Source organism: Molothrus ater, chromosome 3, assembly GCF_012460135.2.
Source record: "Molothrus ater isolate BHLD 08-10-18 breed brown headed cowbird chromosome 3, BPBGC_Mater_1.1, whole genome shotgun sequence".
Classification (NCBI taxonomy): domain Eukaryota; kingdom Metazoa; phylum Chordata; class Aves; order Passeriformes; family Icteridae; genus Molothrus; species Molothrus ater.
In genome coordinates this window covers 64259356-64280005 of record NC_050480.2, presented here as the reverse complement: position 1 = coordinate 64280005, position 20650 = coordinate 64259356, and the positions used below count along the sequence as shown (strand labels likewise).

General features: G+C 36.1%; 1 protein-coding gene across 8 annotated transcripts in view; it reads right to left on the bottom strand.

Moving 5' to 3' along the window:
- Positions 1–20650, bottom strand: part of FAM184A (family with sequence similarity 184 member A) — a 74552-nt gene that overhangs the window by 22291 nt on the left and 31611 nt on the right. For all 8 annotated transcript variants that reach the window (XM_054514225.1, XM_054514223.1, XM_054514219.1 and 5 more), the window contains exons 4-9: positions 18847–19028; positions 17981–18178; positions 14642–14764; positions 10835–10996; positions 8882–9007; positions 8542–8688 (exon numbers count right to left, since the gene is read on the bottom strand). In XM_054514225.1, coding sequence (XP_054370200.1) covers positions 8542–8688; positions 8882–9007; positions 10835–10996; positions 14642–14764; positions 17981–18178; positions 18847–19028 — 938 coding nt within the window. The remainder of the gene's footprint in view (positions 1–8541; positions 8689–8881; positions 9008–10834; positions 10997–14641; positions 14765–17980; positions 18179–18846; positions 19029–20650) is intronic.

The window sequence follows — 20650 nt, the reverse complement described above, 5'->3', positions numbered from 1 at the left end:
GTTTTCAGTTTAGTTGGGCAACTGTGTGTTGCAGTAAAGAACAGATTTAGTGATTTGAAGCTATTCAAGCTTTGTGTTTGCTTGTTGTAATGAACAGTTGCTTGTGTTCCAATCACAGCTGTCACAGGGGCCATTCTTGGTGATGAAATGGTGTCATTTTCCTCAAGAAGGACATTTACTGCACCAGTGACATTTTCACATTTTCATTCAGTTACCTTGTTTCCTACAGGACATTAACCAATTGAATGCATGGAAGTTCTCCTGTTTCACGGTTTCTCTGAAGTAAAAATTACTTTCAAAGAGATTAGAGAGGCTTGACACTTAATTTCAGCATCAGTCTTCATATCACCCAAAGATCAGTTATGTAACACTTTTCCCTCATTGACATTTCAATATCATATTTTATCACAATCTGACTTGGCTATATGGTTTACTGAAGTTTCAAAACACTGCTGGCAAACAGGAATTCTTGTGTAAAACCTGAGACCCTAACTGGGAAAGCTCCTACTTTATCTGTTTTATCAAAGCAGATATAGATTGCTACACAGTCTTTGTTCATTTTAAGAATGACCCCCCCAGAGATGCTGCTTACTTTTCTGAAGAACAAATCCTACCTGCACCCATCAGACATTAGTAAAGGAAATGAGTTTCTAAAGTGCCTAGCACAGAAGCCAAGGGGACCTTTGGCATAAGCCCACTTTATCCATCTAATAATGGCAACAACAACGCTAAAACTCTCCCTCGAGACAGGTCTTTGAAGAGAAGGACTGATTTGTCAGCAGATGTACAGTCTCTGGCTGCGCAGTGCTTACGTGGCAGATGACTCCGCAGAGATTTGGAAAGCAGCTGTTTGCTACTACAACGTTTTGTACTTGGCTCGAGGCTTCTGACACGCTAGGAAGTGGAGAGCTACATCAAAGTTTGCCCTCTCAGACTGGTAAGAAAAAGCAGCATTTAGAGTCCTTTCCCTGTCTCAAAACTCAACAGTTTTCTGATGAGGAAAAAGAAGTATATACAAGGCATTCTGAAATCTTTAATAATCTCTGGGATCTAATTGGTCCTGATTTCCTCCTGGTTTTGCAGCAACCCCAAAGGGAAGGTGCTATCTTCAGGATGCCAGAGGGTGGGAAACTTACCCTCTTGCGTTAAAAAGATGGAGCTTTTATCTTTTCCAGTTCTAGGAATCTATCACGCTTCTAGGCAAAATCACACAATGGCATGGGTTGGCCTAGGTATTTTGCAGATTTGAAGCTGTTTGGATATTAGAATACACTCTTTTAATCCAACAAAGTGCAAGTCCAATGGTCAGGGGAAAAACAAGTGCATTTGAATGTCCTGATAATTTTTAAAGGTTCTGGAAAGTTACTAGGGCTTCATTCATTTATTTGTCATAATGCTGTCAGGATTTTAAAGATTACAGACACACCTTAACTAATTTCTCCTGGAGCACAGAAGTATCACTGCCCTTAATCTAGAATTTCAATCATCTGCTGAATCTCAAACAAATTTTGCCCCACTTCATCAGTTCTCTCTCATTCCTTCCAGAGTCCACTGTTTTCATTGGTTTTGAACCAAAAGCAAAAGCTACTTTAGCATGTACAGAGCAAAGAGGCTAAGGGAAGCATTTAAAGGGAAGCATTTGGCAAGCATTAAAAACTAAATGCTTGCCAAAGTCTTTATCTTACATTTAAGGGGAAAACATATATAAATACAGGATTAAAATTTTGTTTTGGTGATGGTGTTACTGTTGGATTTGGCTTAGATTTCTATTTACTAGTTTTGGAAGTGTGAACTTCCAAATGTCAAATTAAACTTTTTACTCATGCACAATACTAAGAATTTCATGTTCTTTTCACCCACTGACAAATAGAATTAAAAGCCTTTCCATCTCCTCCAGTTTTACTGCCAAACAAAAACTCATGATATTAAATTTCAACTAGAAGTTTAGGATCAGGTAGACAGGTTTCTTTGTGTAAGAAAATATCAACTTCAAGCATTAGCCAAGATATATATTTTTAACTGAATTAAACACAACACCATGGAAGAAAAAAAAATTAAGGAACCAAAAGAGAGATGAAGAAGTCCAGCAAGACATTTATTACAAAACAGAGAACCAACTCACACTTCAAAAACACTGATTTGTTCTGTTGCTTTTAATTGCCTGTTTTGCTGAGTAGCTCTTAATTGTAAATGGTCTTTAATGAATTTCCTCCATTATATTCAGAATCTTTTAAACAAAGAGTAAAATAATGATGAAGGCATGGTCCAGGCTGAACGGGATCACCAAAACCAAAAGCTTGTAATGAACAGCTGAATTTTAGGCATTTGTTTTCATGTCCAAGCTTCAGACAACACTACAATGGCCAATGTGGCAGAACAAATGTACCAACTCACCATCACACCTCTGCAGAGAATAGGGAACCCAGAACATGAGGGATTCCTTATTGAGAAGTACAAAGTCATGAAACCGGGGGAAACACCCTCAGTAGTTGGCCCTCTGAGAGCTGCAGTGAGTTTGAACTATGAGAATGTCCACATGCTCATGTGAAGCAGTTTCTGACCTGTTTAAAGGATAGGTTTCCCACCTGGAATACAGGAGCACTAATTCTTCTAAACCAGTGGTGAGTGGCAGGATGCACACAGACAATGGATCTAGGCAGAAACTCCCAAATCTCCTCTAATTCTCTGTGAGGCCTGCCTGAGTTACAGCACAGTCCCATTAAGACCACAGTTTTGAGAGTTGTATTAACTTGTCAAAATTTTCAACAGTCAAAGCAAGCATGCTCCTTCAGAAAAACAGGTATCTGCAGAGTGAAGAAGAGCCATAAAACATTAACCTGAACTACATTCCAGGGTGCCCTCTGCTCTTTTCTCCATTCTTGGTATGACTTTTCTTTTTATTCTTTTGGATTTCCACCTTTTAGATTTTTAAGTGTTTTTAAAACTTGCCCAACATCTCTTACCATCCACTAGATGTCATGGTAGCCTTACTAGTATTATTGAATACAAGAATCACCAGAGCAAATTCGGAGGGAGTTATTTGAAGTTTACCTCTGTTTCTGACAGACAAGCCTTTAGACAGGGTGTTCAGGACAGTATCAAGTGACAGGGAGCTGAGTAAAATGATTCTGTGCTGAAAGTTTATCTCCCTTCTTTCTGGAAACTGATACAAGGTATGTGCAGGTTATTTCTTGTAAAAATTTCCAGCATCCATTTGACAGCAAATCTTGTAATGCAAGGATTACCCAGGCTGTGGAACAGGCCAGTAATCCTTGTGCTGGGGAAAGAAAGCAGCGTTTCCTGATTTTGTTAATGTTGGATGCACATCAGCTCTGCAATAAGCACCTCTACACAGGCAACTAAAGATGGAGAAGTAACTGGTTCTGGATGAAGCCTGATCAAAAGCCATCTATAGATGTGCACAGGAGCTCAGGGATTTTTCTCAGCATTCCATCAACAGCAGAATAATCAGGATTTTTTGACCAGTATGTTAAGACTGAGCTTGTCATTTCCTGAAAACTACCATTTAAATAATAACTACATCAGAAGGAAATATTTACATTTTGATACACGTCAAAGTTTCTCTTATTTACTTTGACAGTTTAAAAAGGAGCATGTCATCACAGAAACAAACTCTGAAGAGGAAATCTCAACATATTTATCAAAAAAGGAGTCTTTGCAGTAGGAAAAACAAACAACAGCTACCAAAACATATACAGTATACTTTAGTCCAGTTTTGCTGTACTACTTCTGGTATTTCCATTGATAGAAGACACATTTTTGGTGTGAAGAGTTGACAAAGTTAAGAAAGAAGAATGTCACATGTGCTTGACCATGTAGCTATTTAAGAATGGGAAAGCTACATATGGGAAAAAATAATGACAAAAACATTTACTTTACTGGGGCATTTTACTGAAAACTAAGGAAGACAGGAGAACAAATATTTGCTCAAATATAGGAAAGTATATCCACAATGAGAACCCTTGATTCTGTTTACTGAAAAAAACATATCACAAGAAGAAACAGACAAGAAAAATACAAATCTTAACCTGCATGTTTCAGTGCCCAGAAATGAAGGTTGCACAAAACAAACAAAGAAAGAACATGCTTATGCTTTCAAAAAAAAAAAAAAAAAAAAAAAAAAAAAAAAAAAAAGAAAATTCCAGCTATTTTGGCCCTGGCTGAAGCTTTCTCAGCAGTAAAATGTTTTTAAGAAAAGAGAAAAGCGTTAAAACCCCATTATAGAGCTAAGAGGAATGGAAAGGAGCAAGCATATCTGAATTCATTGCATATTTCATTATGAAACCCTTGAATGATTTGACCCTTGAATAGAAGTACTAAGTGCAATTTACAAGGGAAAAAAGGAAAAAGTACTTTCTTTTTTGTCTTCTAGAATAATTTTGTGTATCAGAGATAAAAATTACACATTTGGTCTCTATACAACAATATAATGGTTAAACTACCAACCACATCTATGTGTTGATGGTGCTTAAGAAAGTGTTTAAGCATTTAATCAGCTGAGTAGATTTTCATCTCAAGATTCTTTCATTCATAACAAAGCTATACTGTTAGAATAACAATAACCCTACATGCACTCTGTGAGGGACCACTTAGCATTACTGGTACAAAAGCAAAATCATTACCTAGCTTTATGCAAGAGCTAGATACCACCTCTCAAATGTGCAACAAATAGAAGTGGCAGAAATTTGTACATCAGAATAACATAATTTTTAAAACTCAAATCAGCTTAGTACACTTTATGGGCATAATTTTCTTGATTGAAACTGTTTGGATTTTTTTTAATTAACATTTTTATCTGTGTCTGCTCATTCAGCTTTCCAGCACCAGCCAGCAGCATTCCCAGGTGGGCATACTCTATGTTGTATTTTTCTACAGTTTAGGTAGCTATATTTAAACCTGTTTGTTCAGCCCTTTATGATTACACAACCATTTCCACACTTCAAGATAGGCGATACACTTCCTTGTAGCTTGTTTTTAAATCAAATCAGAGATGCATCAATACATATTAGAAAATGGTACCTGTATTGATGAACATTTAATTTCTGAATTCAACCTTTATGAACAGAAATTATACAACTAAGTGGTGAACCTCTAGACACTTTCTCAACATAAAGAACACATATCGGCCACATTTGTTGTCAAGCCAGGATTTACAAATTTTTAGCAGAGACCCTGGTCTTGTATTATTTTGATAAATCATTGTATAATATTACTGGTATAGAGCAGACCACTATTTCAGGTGTAAAAATTTGAATCGCAGAAAGAGAAGTTGGATTCCCTCTCTTCCTAATTTTATACAGGCTTCACACCTTTCAAATGGGTTTTAAATACATCTTCCCACAAATTAAAACCAGGGTGTAACAAATCCACAATTTCACAGCCCTACTGCAGTATCTCAGGCAGTACTAGTTCAGGGCAGAATTTCTAAGGCATTCCAGGACCTGCTTATTTCAGTACTTTATCATTTCTGGAGGAGGAGACAGAGAAGCATCTTTATGGGGTTTGTGGGTGACACCAAGCTGCGAAGAATGCCCTGGTGGAGGGCAACACAGTGGAAAGGATACATTGAAAAAAATGGGCTACCATCCAAAGGGACCCATCTAGGTTATAAGTACAGGCTGACAGGAGCCACACAAAATTCAGCAAAGAAAAATGCAAGGTCCTTGACACAGGAAGGACCAAACCCATACACTAGTCCATGCTGGGTCACAGATCTGCTTTGCACAGCCTTGTTGATGGTAGGCTAAACATGAATCAGCAGCGTGGTGTGGCAGCACTGAGTGCCAGCAGCACACTGGGCTGCAGCAGCAACCAGCAGTTTGAGGGAAGGGACCAGTGCTATGGACTGGCCCTTACTGCACATCACCTGGAGGGCATATTGTTGCAGTGTGATGTCATAGCTTGCCTCAGTTTTCCCAGGTGTCAATCGCCTCTTCTTTCCCCCACCCTGACCGCTGCTGAGCGCTGTCTGTCAATCCTGGCATTCCAGAAGGGCGTTGAGTGATTGGCAGAGTTCAAAAGATGCCTTTCAGCCCTGGGGGACATTGGGCCATCCAGGTGTCATTTGTCCCCTGAGACTTCCCCACCTTACCTGGTTGGTGGGATCCCTACCCCTTCCCTCCCCCTCTCCCCAGGGTTAAAAGGAACAACAGCCACACGGTTCGAGGTTCTCTTAGAGCTGTTATGAGATTCAGAGGCCTGTGTGCCAGGAATAAAGCTCTGGATCGAAACCCTCCAGCAGAACTGGCTCCTTTTCCCTCACCTCGCCTTGAAGCTTCTCCACCAGAGGTAAACCTGAGCTCCTGCATGCCTGGACTTGTCCCAAGCGCCAGCTGCAGCATCCAGCTTAGCCAAAGGTGTCTCTGAGGTGAAACCACCACAGCTGCCACCTTTGGTCAAGCAGCAAGAGCCAGACAAGACAGGCACGTCCCATCCGGCTGTTCCAATAGCATATTCTGTCTCCTCCTCCAGCTCATTCAGCTTTGGTACAAGACACATGTTGATAGACTTGCTCATATTCAGCAGAGAACTACCACCAAGAAGGCTGGGACTGGAACAGATGTCCTTCTGAGGTAACTCTGTTTGCTCAGGCTAAAGAAGAAATGGCTTTGTGGGACTTAATACTTTTCCAGTACCTAGGAGGTGGTTACAGAGAAAGTGGACCCAGTCTTGTTACAAAGGCGTACAGCAGAACAATGAGAGACTACAATCAAACTGAAATAGAGATGGTTCTGTCTGAATAGAAAGAAAAAGCTCACTATGAGGATAATAAGCAATAAATGAGATTATTCAGAGATGCTGTGGAATCTTCATCCTTAGAGGTTATTCAAGAACTGACTGTACAGAGCCCTAAGCAACCTTCTAATTCAGTGCTGAATTCAGCCTCCTGAGACCTTTTCCAGCCTAAGCAAGTCTGTGATTCTGTCATCCAGGTCACTACAACTCTCAGAGACTCTTTTGTGTATGGCAGTCAGGAGGAACTTACTAAAAATCCATTTGTCCAAGAGTTAAGTTATTAATCTCTTACACTGTGGTCTGGAATTCTCTCTCTTTCAGCTGTAATGGATAAAATATAGATTTTTACAGAGGGAAAGCTTAATTCCCTACTACCATTTCAATCTCTGTTAAATACCTGCCCAATTCAAACACTGGTATGGAAAAGTCACAGCTGTTTTGAAAAAAAATAGTGCTCACATGCTATTAATCTATTTGCATACAGTTCTGATACAGTAAAAGATAGGAACAAAAAAGAAAAACAACCATTTTGCATATGGAGACCTTTTCCTATATCCAAAAATTCTCTAGTAAATTCTCCTTACTACAGTGAGCTTTCTCATTCCAAAATTTCTTGCACAGGTAAAAAAAATTAATTTGTAACATGGTAATTTTCCATTCCGGAACTGGAGGTTAGATTTAACATGGTATTTTTGAAAGGCAGAGATAAAAGTATGTTAAAACTATGGAAAGTTAAATATATCCCTTTCAAGGGATATTCTACCTTTACAGGTAGAAGTCAAGAAAGTAAATTGAACTTGGGTAATGTGAAACTTAGAATCAAATTAGTCCAATTCTCTTTATGCTCCTGTTGTAAAATGTAACAGACGAAGAACTTTGAAAACCTCCAGCTTTTATAAGCCTAAACCACAAGACTTGACAAACTTAAATTCCCCCAATCAGCAAAATATATTGTGACGTGCTCCTGCGAGAGGCTGTATAATCAAATGCATGTTCATTTATTAGACTTCCCAAATTAGACAGCAAATTAAAAGCCATCCCACAATAACACCCTGAAATCACTTTAAGTCATTTCAGTCATTTTATGAGTTCCAAAATCTGTTACTCTTACTTCAAAGTATATTTGTTCATTTTCAGCTATTTCTTCAAACTGGAGTCAATAAAACCAGTTCTACAGCATTTATGGCTTGGAAAAAGTACAAAGTAAGTATTTTCTTTGAATTATCTAACATAGCTGAGATGATAAATAAGAGTTACCATTAAAAAAACCTCAGTATTCACACAAGATTATCCCAAAAATAATGGCCAAAATCACTTGAGACATAGCTGTAATAAATGTGTCATAAAAACTGAGACACATTTTGACTTCTCAGAGACCTGTACAGTGTTATTCTTGTACACATAGGGGATTATTACTTTTGTAAAGATAGGGGATACCTTTAAGTCCAAACAATTAGCATTGGTAGATATTTAACAGCACAACAGGTGAGCAGACAAAATCAAAACAATCTTGTAGTGAAGAAGTCAGTCTGTCAACATCCTCTCCCTCCTCCCCTCAAAACTGTAAAAAGTTTTATTCACATTTAGTGTAAAGAACAACATTCATATAATTAAAATTATATCCACATATTATTAAAATCATAATTAGGTTAAAAAGCCCTATGCTAACAAATTTCATTTAAAAGCCAGATATCACAATCGATTTCACTTACTTAGTTGGTAATAAGCCACCAACAATTAAATTGTAATGGCTTTCCAATTCTCAAAGACACCATAGTTAGTTACCTGGTCTAAAAGATCTTCGACCTTTTTTTGCCATCCATCCCTTGCTGCATTTTTTTCACGTTCTTTCAGCTGCAACAACTGAGTCATGGCTGCCTTCTTGTCCTCCTCATGCTGCAGCCTCAGCTCTTCACGAAGCTTATTACATTCCTGTCTAAAAACAAAGGACAAATAACTAAAATGCAGTGGGAACTTGTGCAAGAGGTACAAAAGAATTACAATCTCAGTAATAATTGGAAAATCTTAAATAACAGAAACATTTGCTTTACATTTCATTTGATAGTACAGTTGCATATAATATATAGTTCATTTATTATTAAAGAATAAAACAAAAAAAAAATACTTGCCGAAGATTTTCTGTCCATTTGATTTCCAAGTCACGTGCCATTCTGTCAACTTTGAACTTTTCCTCCTCTCTCATGGCAGCAATCATTGCCTCGTGCTGTTGTCTCTCCTGATCTAGTTCTCCCTGCAAGTACAAACTTTACAATAGAGACTGATCAGCAGCAAAAGTGTATTTCAAACATTAAGTGAGTGTATTTATAATAAAAATATCAATTACAATTGACTCAGAAATTTGAACTACAACTTCTTCAGTGTGAAATTCCTAGTTATGCACAATTAATGTTTATACATCTCCTGATATTTCTTATTTGTGAAACAGAAGTCTGTATTCCTATGAAAAGCAATTTTCCAGTAAGTCATTCTGCAATCTTTTCAAATACCATTAATGTTGAATCACAAAATAATTCATGTTGCAAAAAACCTCAAAAGGTCAACAAGTCCCATTCACTGAAGGACTTACTTTTCACATTAGAGCAGGTGGCTAACGCACTTCGTAAAGAATGCTTTGATTTTTTAAAAAAAATTTTAAAGCATCATCTATCCAGTATTTGAATTTCAAAGTGTGAGCTATCTGTTTGAGATACAAAGTTCAAAGTTCATTTCTGTTTCTCAATGGGACAAGGATTCTATTTCTGATAGAAACAAGGTTTTACAGTCTGAACACAGGGAACAACTTTTAAATTCCCATCAATTTCTGGTGAAACTTTACCATAATAGAATAGGTACCACCTAGAAATACTACTTACATGAATGCTGTTCAGCAGTGCTTGCTTCGTTCATGAAGCAAACATAGCCCCCTAAATTGAATGAATAATTTTTAAAATGAGACCTTTTCTGCAGAATTATTATAAATTTTAAAATCTGTTAAGATAAATTTTATTGCCAGTAACCTACTGTATATGAATATTTAAACGTCTTAATAGGTGAAGAGAGCAATACTGCTTAATAATAACATTTAGAGACATTATAAAAAAATACAGAGAAAGTTATAAACTATAATATTGTGCACCTCTAATGACTGTAGCTGAAAAAAATAAAAAAAATATACCAATAAGCTGTTTCAGGCTGGTTTTGTTAAGAAAATATGAAAAGATATTCAGTGAAAAAAAGTATAATATTTGCTGCTCTATGTCAAATACTTCTGTGATCTTGTAAATGTACATTCTTTACTGAGGAAACAAAAAGGAAATGTTTGCCCAGTATTGCAGTCAATAAGGTATTGACAGACTAACTGACAGTTCTACTTCCATCTAAGCCAATTAAAATGACAATATATTTGTGCCTAGGCAGATTAATTGCTTAATGGTATAAAGTGGTCACATTTTCTTGGTGACAGTCTGCTATCCTTACAGATATCCTAGCATATATCTAAAAATTATTCTTAAAGATTCTAATCTTTACTGAATTTCCAAATTCAAGCTGGAAATGAAGACTGTGCCCATTTTCCAAGGAAAACATGGCATATATGTATTCAAATAACTCATCAAAAAGATTTCTGTGAATTTCAGAGTTAGTAAGCTCTGGATCTTGTTTTGCATCATGACATGAACTGTCTGGAATTGCGTGTTAACTCATATCCTTTTATGAAATTCTATTAAAGTCCTGAACATATTTTGTATGGACATGTTTTGGCAGCTACAACTTACATTAACCATACAAAGATACACCTGCAGCACTACCTGTTAAATACTAAAAATGTTCTGAAAACAAAAAATACCCAGCCCAAAATAACCAACCACTAAAATAAAAATAAGAAACCCCCAAGCCCCAAAAGAACCTATCCTAGTTTCCATTTTTTAAAATTTCTCAAAATAGAAATCTCTCCTTTAATGAAGCCATATGAGGCTCCTTCTGTCATGGCTACTCCATAACATTTCTAGCTATTTTAAAAACAAGACCAAAATCACCCTAACTGCACTTTGCACAATTTATTCCCCAACAGCATGGTTACCTCAACACTATACAGTGAATCTGTGGTCTCTCGCAGTCTTGCTCTAGTTAATTCTAGTTCTTTCTGGAGTATTTCCTGAGCTTCTTGAAGACTGGAGATATGTCCTTCTGCAGTCCCAAGGCCTTGCTCACTTTTTCGTACTAGGTCTTGCAGACGACACACCTGTGACATTGCAAAAAAAATCTGTAATTTCCATAATTATTACTAATGGCAGCCAAGCCATCCTGGTGTTTTTCAGTGTTTCCTAATTCTGACCTAGACAATGTTTTACTTGCACTACCTGTTCTCCTTTGATATCACTCAATGGTTCTGTATTTAAAAACAAATTCCTGTAATATTATAGAAGCAAAGAGTGTATTAAAGGATTTTTACAAGTAAAAAAAATATATATCCAATGTGTTTGATCCACGTTGCAAGGAAAGGGGCTACATAAAAGATCTGAAAATGCCTCTTAGTTTACTGTGAGAAAGCATGTTTTAAGCAAATTAATGAGAAATATTTCAATATACATAAAATCTAATCTAATATATAAACTAACCTTGCATTACGGTTTAAGTTTCTGTTTTCAGATTGCTACCTGTCCAGCCTGTTTAAAACTCAACCTAGCAACTGTACATATAATGAAATAATCTCCTTAACTGCTATATAACAATACTCTTTTTTTCTGCCTGTTTGTGCTTCAGCTTCCCATCTGTAAAATGATGACACTACACTTCTTTGCTTCAAATAAAATTATGAGAGATTGAACACTGTGCACCAGTTACAGGAAAGAAAAAGATTTTAAGTCTGTAGGTTGGAAAAACAGAAAAATGGGAGGCAGGGAGGAACAAAGCACAGCAGTTAATTGGAAGTGCGTCTTCTGCTGAAGCAATAGTCTATGCTGTTGCCTTTGTAGGTTGAGATAAATTCATTCACAACAGGAGTAGTGTCACAAGAAAATACTAGCTTTTGGATTACAAGCATGCACAGGTAAGAATTGTAACCACTCTTCCTGTTTGTTAGAATAATTACATACAAATACTGTTTATAATACACACAGAGACACCACCTCTCTCTCCTAGAACTCTCCCTCTGTCAACAACCTGTCAAGTGTTTAAAAAGTGGTACTCCTCCTTTTCTTCTCAGAATGGAATCCAAAATTTCTTTGGCATGAGAGATCTCAGTGAAAAACTCCTGTAAAGTTGAGCACGTGTCTCTGTGCTCCTTTGAGTTATATTCAAACAGCCAGTAATTTCCTACAGAGCACTGCTACCTTCAGGTAGAATTGCTACCTACATGACAAACTGTCCCCAAACTGTATTGATATCCTGGGGGTGCACTGTTGTCTATGTATCTGATAGTAGCATCATATGAATAGCAGTCCTGTAAATCTAAAGGATGTGGGAGCAGGCAGGAATGTCGCTCATAGGGCTTAAGATATAGTCTACTGTTGACAAAGCAGTGACGGAGGCTGTTTAAAATTATCTTTAATAGCATCATCAAAAGTCCTTTTCATGGAGACAGCAAGTCCTTAGATGACTGTGCCAAGTGATACAAACATATCAACATTCTAAAAAGCCTTGGCTGGTCTACAGTGAAAGGAAACACATAATAGAGTGAACAGCCAATCTCATCCTGAGACATGCATGAGAAAGCCACTATTCTGACTTAACCCAAACTCCCAAAAAAATCTTTGGCAAGTATTCAAGATTACACTGCTCTTAAATAGCTTAGTACTAGGAGCAAGTCTAATGAGGCTTGAATCTTTCCCTCATCCTTTAGCTAAGATAATTGCCACCAGAAAGTCTGTCAAAAAGAAAAGAAGATGGCATGGGCTCAAAAGCAGCTTTCTCAGCAGGGAAGCTAGAACTGAGAGAGCATCCACAGAAAGTAAAGAATACAAGCGTACTGTGTTAGCAATGTAAGGGCTAAGCTAATGATGTGTCAGACACATCACAGGGGAAGCTTCTTCAAGGTCAGTGATGGCATTGAGAAACTGCTGTTAGTTGTCAATAGAGATCTAAGGCCAAGCTGTGGCAACTGAAGCACTTCTTTCAGGTGCTCAAGATAGACATAGTAATGAAATAAAACATTTCTCTTCTGCACTACCTGGAGAGGATTTACAGACCAACCCCAATTTATTGTCTGTATGTTTTCTCTCATTCTATCACTATGCACAATATATGGTATTACACTTACCCTGGTAAAGGATTGTATGTAAACTTGAATTGGACCGCAGCTGGACCTAGCTCCCTATTTTAGTCTTCTGCTTCTTAGCTTTGCCTCTGTTTGGCTAACTTTCATGTTGATGGAATTTTCCAAGCCTGAATTTGATAGCAGTTGGATAACAGAAACTCATTCTTAAAACATTTCAAGTTATTTCCTTCAAGGAAGGAGAAAGTTCATTGCTCATGAAGCCAAGAGACATTGATAAAGAACAGCTAAATTTAAGCCTACAGTGCTAGATGATGATAGAATGACAATAGTGCTCTACTCAGATCTAATCCAGAAACAATGAAAGTTAGCATAAACAGAGAAGTTAAATCTAAAAATAAATAACTAAACTTACTGTAATTTTGAACTGAAAAATAAAGCTGTGTAAGATTTTGTTAAGATGCATAACAAATACACCATATTTTCATCAATTTGAATGCAGGTAAGCACACTGTTAAAAGAGAAAGAGCAGTTCCAGCTTAAACTTGCACCTTCTCTAAGCTCTGAAACAAAGATACTGGCAACCCTAAGGAGGAAGAATCCTCCTGTTTAAAGAACTACTCAATACTGACTGATCAGCAGAGCTGCTGAACTCTAAAGGCAGGAGGTCCAGCTACCCTGGCAGTGTATAATCTCTGGCATATCCATCTATCTGGTAGGTAACATTATGAAGTTATTAATATAGCAATGTATCAATAGATTATTAAGACAGTAATATATAATACATTAAGAAGTAAAATTTATACTTTTGGAAGGGCAAACTTCCCTATTTAGTATATTAAAAACATGCAGGTTTTTTTCTTAAGCTAGTTTAGTATTTGTGCAATTTGCAAGTTACCAGAATGAAACACCTGCTCTCTCCAAATATTGTACAGTACAGAAAGCAGCAATGAAAAATTTTGCTGCAAAAAAATTACTTAAATTCATGTTTAAGTCTCTCAAAGCACACACTAAAATCACGCATAGGGCTTGCTGAACAATAAAGCTGATGAAATACGCTCTTGAAACAAGGCAAAAGTTGCAGAGAAAAATGGTTTGGTGGTTTTGATATCAGCAGAATGTACTTCTAGTTTCAAAATACTGTATTGTGAAAAGGTTGTGATTTCCAACTAAAAAAAACTTAAACTGTCTTGACATATAATACATTTGACATCAATTGCATATACCATGACATAGCAAATAATTTGGGTCTTACTAGAAGTACTTCATATCATCTTTTGATGAAAATACAAGAAGATGATTTGCAAGTCAGGAAACTGACCAGAATTTATGATATGTTAACCACAAGCAAATATGAGTTTACATCCAGTTAAATTTCCCTCTCTCCTGATGTATTTTGTGTAGAAGTCTGTGTACCTAATGAGAAGATAAAAATAGTTAAAAATAAAAAGCTGTTTACATCAGCTGTTTACATCTCTCTTGCTTTATTAATTTTGTAAAGGACAATAAAATCATTCCTCAGAAGCAGTCAACTAACTTTCCATGTTTTAAGAATACTCCACTTTAAACAGAAGCAAGGCATTAAACACTCAACAGCATAGACCTGGACCTGTCCTGGAGTCTAAGATTGCTATTCATGAGATGTGGTAGTGAAACAAGCAACTTAGTCCTTGCCTCCTGATTGGCAGAAGTCAGCTTTGTTGTCAGCTCTTCCTTCATGTTTTCCAGCTGCTGTCGGAGTTGATTCTTATCATCCTCCAAATGCAGTTTCTCCTTCTCAAACTGCTGCTCCAACTCCTTCAGAAACAGGAAGGATGGAAGAAATATTAAATACTTGCCATAGTCATTGCAAAGTACAGCTCTACCCACGGAAATGATTCTAACCAGCATAAATACTTGTGATCTCATCCCATTCCTTAAACTGTTAGAGCATGAATATTTATTTCCTTTTACAACAGATGTAATTTTCCAGTTTATTTTATAATTTAACATCCTTAAATCACAAAATAAAGACTAACAGGACTTTTCTCTCAATAACTTCTCAGTTATCAAAAGCTTTAAAAATATATCTACTTTCACAATTTTTCAGTCTGAGTTGAAAGAAGAATTTTTCATTTTCTATAAAATTACACTGATATATCTGCATGTCTTTCAGCCTTTACCCATCTATTTCCTACAAATAATCCCCACAGGAAAGAATAAATCTTAAAATCCAGATTGAGCTCTGTGAAGTTTTTTAGAATGTTACAATTAATGAAAAAAAAAAAGCCCCAGACCATATATCTACTACATTTGTGTAGAATCAAATTACTTTTCAAGTTTAACTATATGGAAAGAAACAAGTAACACCCCTGTTTTCATCAACCTTTATGGTGTAATAGCCAAATTCTCAAAATAACTGCTGGATTAATTATATTTCTCTTACAAGAGCCTATGTTGTGTGTGTGTGTATATATGCACACAGAAATGTTAGAAACTTTCACAGTTTTAAGGAAAATTATAAATTTATACTTCAGCCTTAATATTCAGAATACATTTTCAGAAGAACCATTTCTTTCACAAAATATTTTAAAGGAAACATATCAAAATTGAGAATTTTATTACATATTTCAGTGAAATATACTATACAGCTCATAATACTGCGAAGTTTAAGTGAAGAAAATTAAGGTTTCCAAGCAAGTTGCTCCAGAGTCACGCCATAAAAGGCTTCAAGGTTTTCTACGGAGCTAGAGCCTTTTTAACTAACTCCTTCCTAGGGGCTCAGCTGAAACGCAAGGCTTAGTATCAATTAAGTGCCTCGGTGCAGACCTGGGCTCAGGTTTCCTAAAAATCAGTATTATCTCAGAAATTGCCATGAAAATACATACACCAGAGCCAGCCTGAAACAAAAGGTACAGTATTGGTAAAATTAGGGGAAACAGGGAGAAAGAACTAAAGTATTAAAGAGGAAAAACAGTCACTAAAAGATATAGAAGTCTAAGGAAACCCAAGGTTTCCTGCTGCAAGACAGCAATGCAGTTTCAATCCAGCCAACTCCAAGAAGCAAGAGAGGCCAAGCCTTCATCATCCAAACCCAAAGACGACTCAAGTGCTTTGCAGGGGGTGGAAAGCTTATTAAGCAGCTTGTTAGTTCTAGCACTGCTTTAGGGTATGTGGCAGGCAATAAACAATTCCTGTATACATTGCTTGCATGATCTCTTCATTCATGGTAGAAGTTGGTCAGAGTGACAGAACAGAGGGGTACACTGTCACAAACTCATTACTAAACAAGGTAAAACTCATCAAGTGCCTGCCTTCTTCACTGGGTCCACATGAGTCAACACGTGGGATAAATGCTCCTTGCTCAGTGAAACTTGATCAATTTGTCCTGTTCATGCTGAAATCTGCTGTCTGCAAAATCCCACTGGTGCTATTTAGACCCTATTCTGATAACAGAGCAATTATTTCTCTGATGATACTTGTCAGTACAGCTGTGCGGTACTGCAAAATTATTAGCAGCTCTATTTTCATAATCCTCCTGATGCCATTTTTACAGCTCATTTTATAGATGGAAATACTGAAGCAAAAAGAAATATTTGAGCTATTTTTTGAGTCCTATTCTAATTCTGCTGAATTCTCTTCTGTTCCCCAGATGCATTTCCCAGGCTTCCAATCCCAATGAATCCTCATGTCCTCTATCCCAAGGCTGCTGGTACCATGCTTCTTTCTCATACAAAATTCAACTCTGCTCCACATTTAAGCTTGACTGTTTTCTTCCTTGGATTACTTGATCAACACAGCATGTGCTTAGTGAGACAGGGTTTGACAGAGGAGACAGTGAAATCTGATTAGATTTAGCATCAGTGAAATCGTATTGACTGAGATCTTGATCCCAACATCTCTCCATAGCTAGTTTTTTCTTGTTAAAATAATTTCATATTTTTCACACTTAGAGAGGTGTTCCCTATTTAAAATAGTTTAGTGATTTAAGAAAAAAAGTTTGTGATCTCCTTTTGTTTTATTCTCCACATTATTTTAGTAACAAACAAAACAAAAGAAAAAGAACCCCACATCTGAAATAAAAGAAAAAGATACACAGAAACCCTAAGAGACATTGTCTTAATAACTGGCATGTTTAAAGTTTTTAAGAAAGTAAACCTGTAAGAACCAATGCATAAATGTCTGAGAACTACTTCAATTACTGGGTGACAAAAAAAAATTGTATTTATTAAAAATTGACCTAAGAAACAACATACTGGTAGAAAAATTTACAACAACAAACCAAATCTGTCTGAGATGCACATCACTAACTACAACCATGGTTCTTGGTATTTTTCCTGTGAATACATCAAAAGAAATATTACAAAGCCTCAAATTAAACACTTAATCCTGTATTTCCTGTGCAAGGCAAAATTTGTGTATAACACACACCCAATCAGATTAGGAAATAATAATTTAAAAATGGGCCTCATCCTGAGAAAGTAAAGGCCAGATTTGTGAAACAAAGCCTTTCAGCTTCAGGATTCCAGTCAAAGGTAAATGTATAGTTGCTGGAGAGTGAGCTACTGTACAGTACATAATTTTATGTTGCACACTTAGAACAGCTGTTATCATCTGAGTACATATAGAGCTTAATAAAATATCAGTCCTAATAAAATATCTTTCTGTACTTCTGAACTGTCAATGAGAATTTTAAATAAATGTTATAATAATACAATCTTTCATCTCCTTCAGAAGAACAGATCTTGATATACCAACCCTTCTGAATATGGGTCACAAATTCCAGGAAAACAAAATTATTATACTTGAAAATACATTTGTATAAATGGAGAATTTATCTTCTGTATGCAGACAAATGACAGTACAAGTGGTTTTTTTCCCAAGGTACTTGTTATTTTTCTAAACACTAAGCAGTTTCTTCAGAGGCCTGCAGGTAATTCCAAATTAAGTTTGCCATAAAACAAAACCATGCAGTACAAGATGCAAACTGTAACAGTTGCTTTTTGTTTGATTACTAAGAAAATAAGAACATACCATCTGCAGTTTCTTCTTATCCTTATTAGCATTACTGTGTGCAGCCTCAATTGCAGTATGGTGTTTCCATGCCAATTCTTCTAAGGTCTTGGAATGAGCCTCCTTTAACTGTGCAGCCTCTCCTTCCAATCTTGCTTGTAATTTTACCAGCTCCTTCTCATAATATTCACGTTGTGTTTCCCTTGCTTCATTTACTTTCTATAAAGTACAAGAAAAGAAATCTATTCAATGGTTAAAAAATCTGAACAGTAGGAATAAAAAAAATACAAAAACATTACTGATGACATAAATCTGTAAAAAATTAACTTCCATATAAAACGAACTGAGCAAACACTAAGCACTGACTATGTGATTCAGTAACCAAAAAGGAAATTTTAAAAAATCCATGCAAAACAATACATACTTATTAAAAACCTAATTTTTCCTCTGTTTAATCTGGGAAAACAACAATCGGGTATCAAGCCTATAGAGAATTTCTGTTTAGTATTTTCAAACATATTCAATGCATTTTCAGCAAATGGCTTTTTAGACTGTTCCTTAATCATTTCATATTTGTCCTTCCTCAGACAATTTAGATACTAGGCATATACACACAAGGTTATAACTCAAATGAAATTGTTAGAAGATTGTCCAAAGCAGTCTGACTGCACTGGACAATCTTCTAACAAAGAAGCATTTCATCTGCCTTCCCTTTAATCTCACTTCACACTCTACATTAGTCAATTCTTTGTTGCTACATGAGATATACTTGAAATATACTGGTCCTAGTCTGGTCATATCAAACAAAAATAAAGCATAATATTTTCTTGTCTAAGAATCCTAGTGTTTTCTTGTTTTATTCAACTAAAGCCCATAAGCTGTTTAACCTTCTCCAATGCCAGAATTTGCTGCCTTTGTCGCTCATCCAGACTCTGTGTTTTGCTTTGTAATAAATTTCTTTCCTCTTCCAGCTGGGACAATTTTTCCTTTAATCTAGACTTTTCTGATTCCAAGTCTCTGATTGTAACTTCTTGAGTCATTTGAGTAGCTTGAAGCATTCCAATGTGACCTAAAAACAAAACAGCTCTTTAAAACCTCATAGCATTGGTTTCATGCAATTGAAGTGCACATTTATATTCCAGTGATAGCACCACTTTAGTGGAAGCTTGCATATGGATCTCCCTTGTCTTCACTGCAATACTTATCTTCCTCTCCACTTCTCACTTGTTTAGTTTTATTGTAAAATGCCCAACAACAGCAGAGCAATTGCTGCTAGGGCGCCTTTCGTTTCAATTTTCCTCGCTCAAAGTTGCACGTTGACTCCCAAAGGAAAGCAGAATTAGGCAATTGTAAGAACGCTGAAGAACTGATCCCATCTAAACCTGCATATTTCTATCCTAGAATAAGATTGGCAACAGAAAGCAGAACACTGATGTCTAAAGATAAACGTGTCATTGTTTTATCAAACTCATAATTTAGCTGGCAGACTAGATACATAGCTTTATCTGCTGTAAAACTTAGGAAATGACACTTTATTCTGCTAAAGGTATATGACTAAAAGACATAACAAAACTCTATCTATAGTAAATAGTAAAGTACGATCTAAATCTAAATCCTTGCAGGTTGGAGGCTTCCTTTTAATTTCTTTATGTATATTTTTGGAAAAAAAACCAAACGAAGTACAATTTCAAACCACACAATACGATCATCTGTCCTTCACATAACCAGCTGACAAAGGTTTATGACTTCAGAAATTTCTGTATGTTCTTCTTGATATATTTATTATTGTAGGTAACTGACTAGAGCAGTGAAATTTCTGTTATTTTGGGAGAGGCTTTGGAGTGAATAGAAGACTGTTTAGAAAAAGAGGATACTTCTAGTTAGGTCCAACTGAAAGATGAGAGGTATTATTTACTCAGAATAATTTTCTACTGCTTTTTTGTAGTCTCAGTTTCTAGGAAAGACTGTTGTTTCCATTCTCACTTTATTATAAATTTCAAAAATGACAGGTTGAATGACAGGTCAGTTTTATAACAAAGCATTGTTTTTAAATTTAAGTCACTAAGGAATAGCTATGAAAGTGGAGTATATGCTATTTCTCACATGACAAAATCACTGAGCCTCATGATTAATTTCCATTTGTTATAAAAAGTAAGATGTGCCAAGGAGGAAACTGTTTGTTGCCTGTGGACACAGATGTGAAGGGAAGAGCTATGAGATATATAATGAAATTCAAAAATTAAAAATACCTCAGAACTAATAGCAATTTCATTAAAAATGCACACTTCTAATTGTACTAAGCCCTGGAAAATTCTAGAACTTTTTTTGACATTTTTGTTTGTAAAACTGAAAACTGAAGACTTAGGACAATGGGTATGCTTAGGTTCTGAAACATTTTTAAAAAATCCTTATTTCAAAAGTTCAGCCATTTAAGAAAGGTATTTTCAAACCCAAAATTTTATAATCTAGCAATAATAATAATAATAATATGAGAATTTTCATTTTTTCATACAAGTATGTCATACATATTTCATTGTAAGTACACATAGACACTGATCTAGAGCTTTTGTCCTTGCATTACCAACACAGAAGACAGCTTCCCGATTCCTCATGCTCTACAAAAAGGGTATGAAATGCAGCAATTTCCTTAAAAGTTGGGAATCTCAGGATAAATGGAAGAAGAGTATTTTA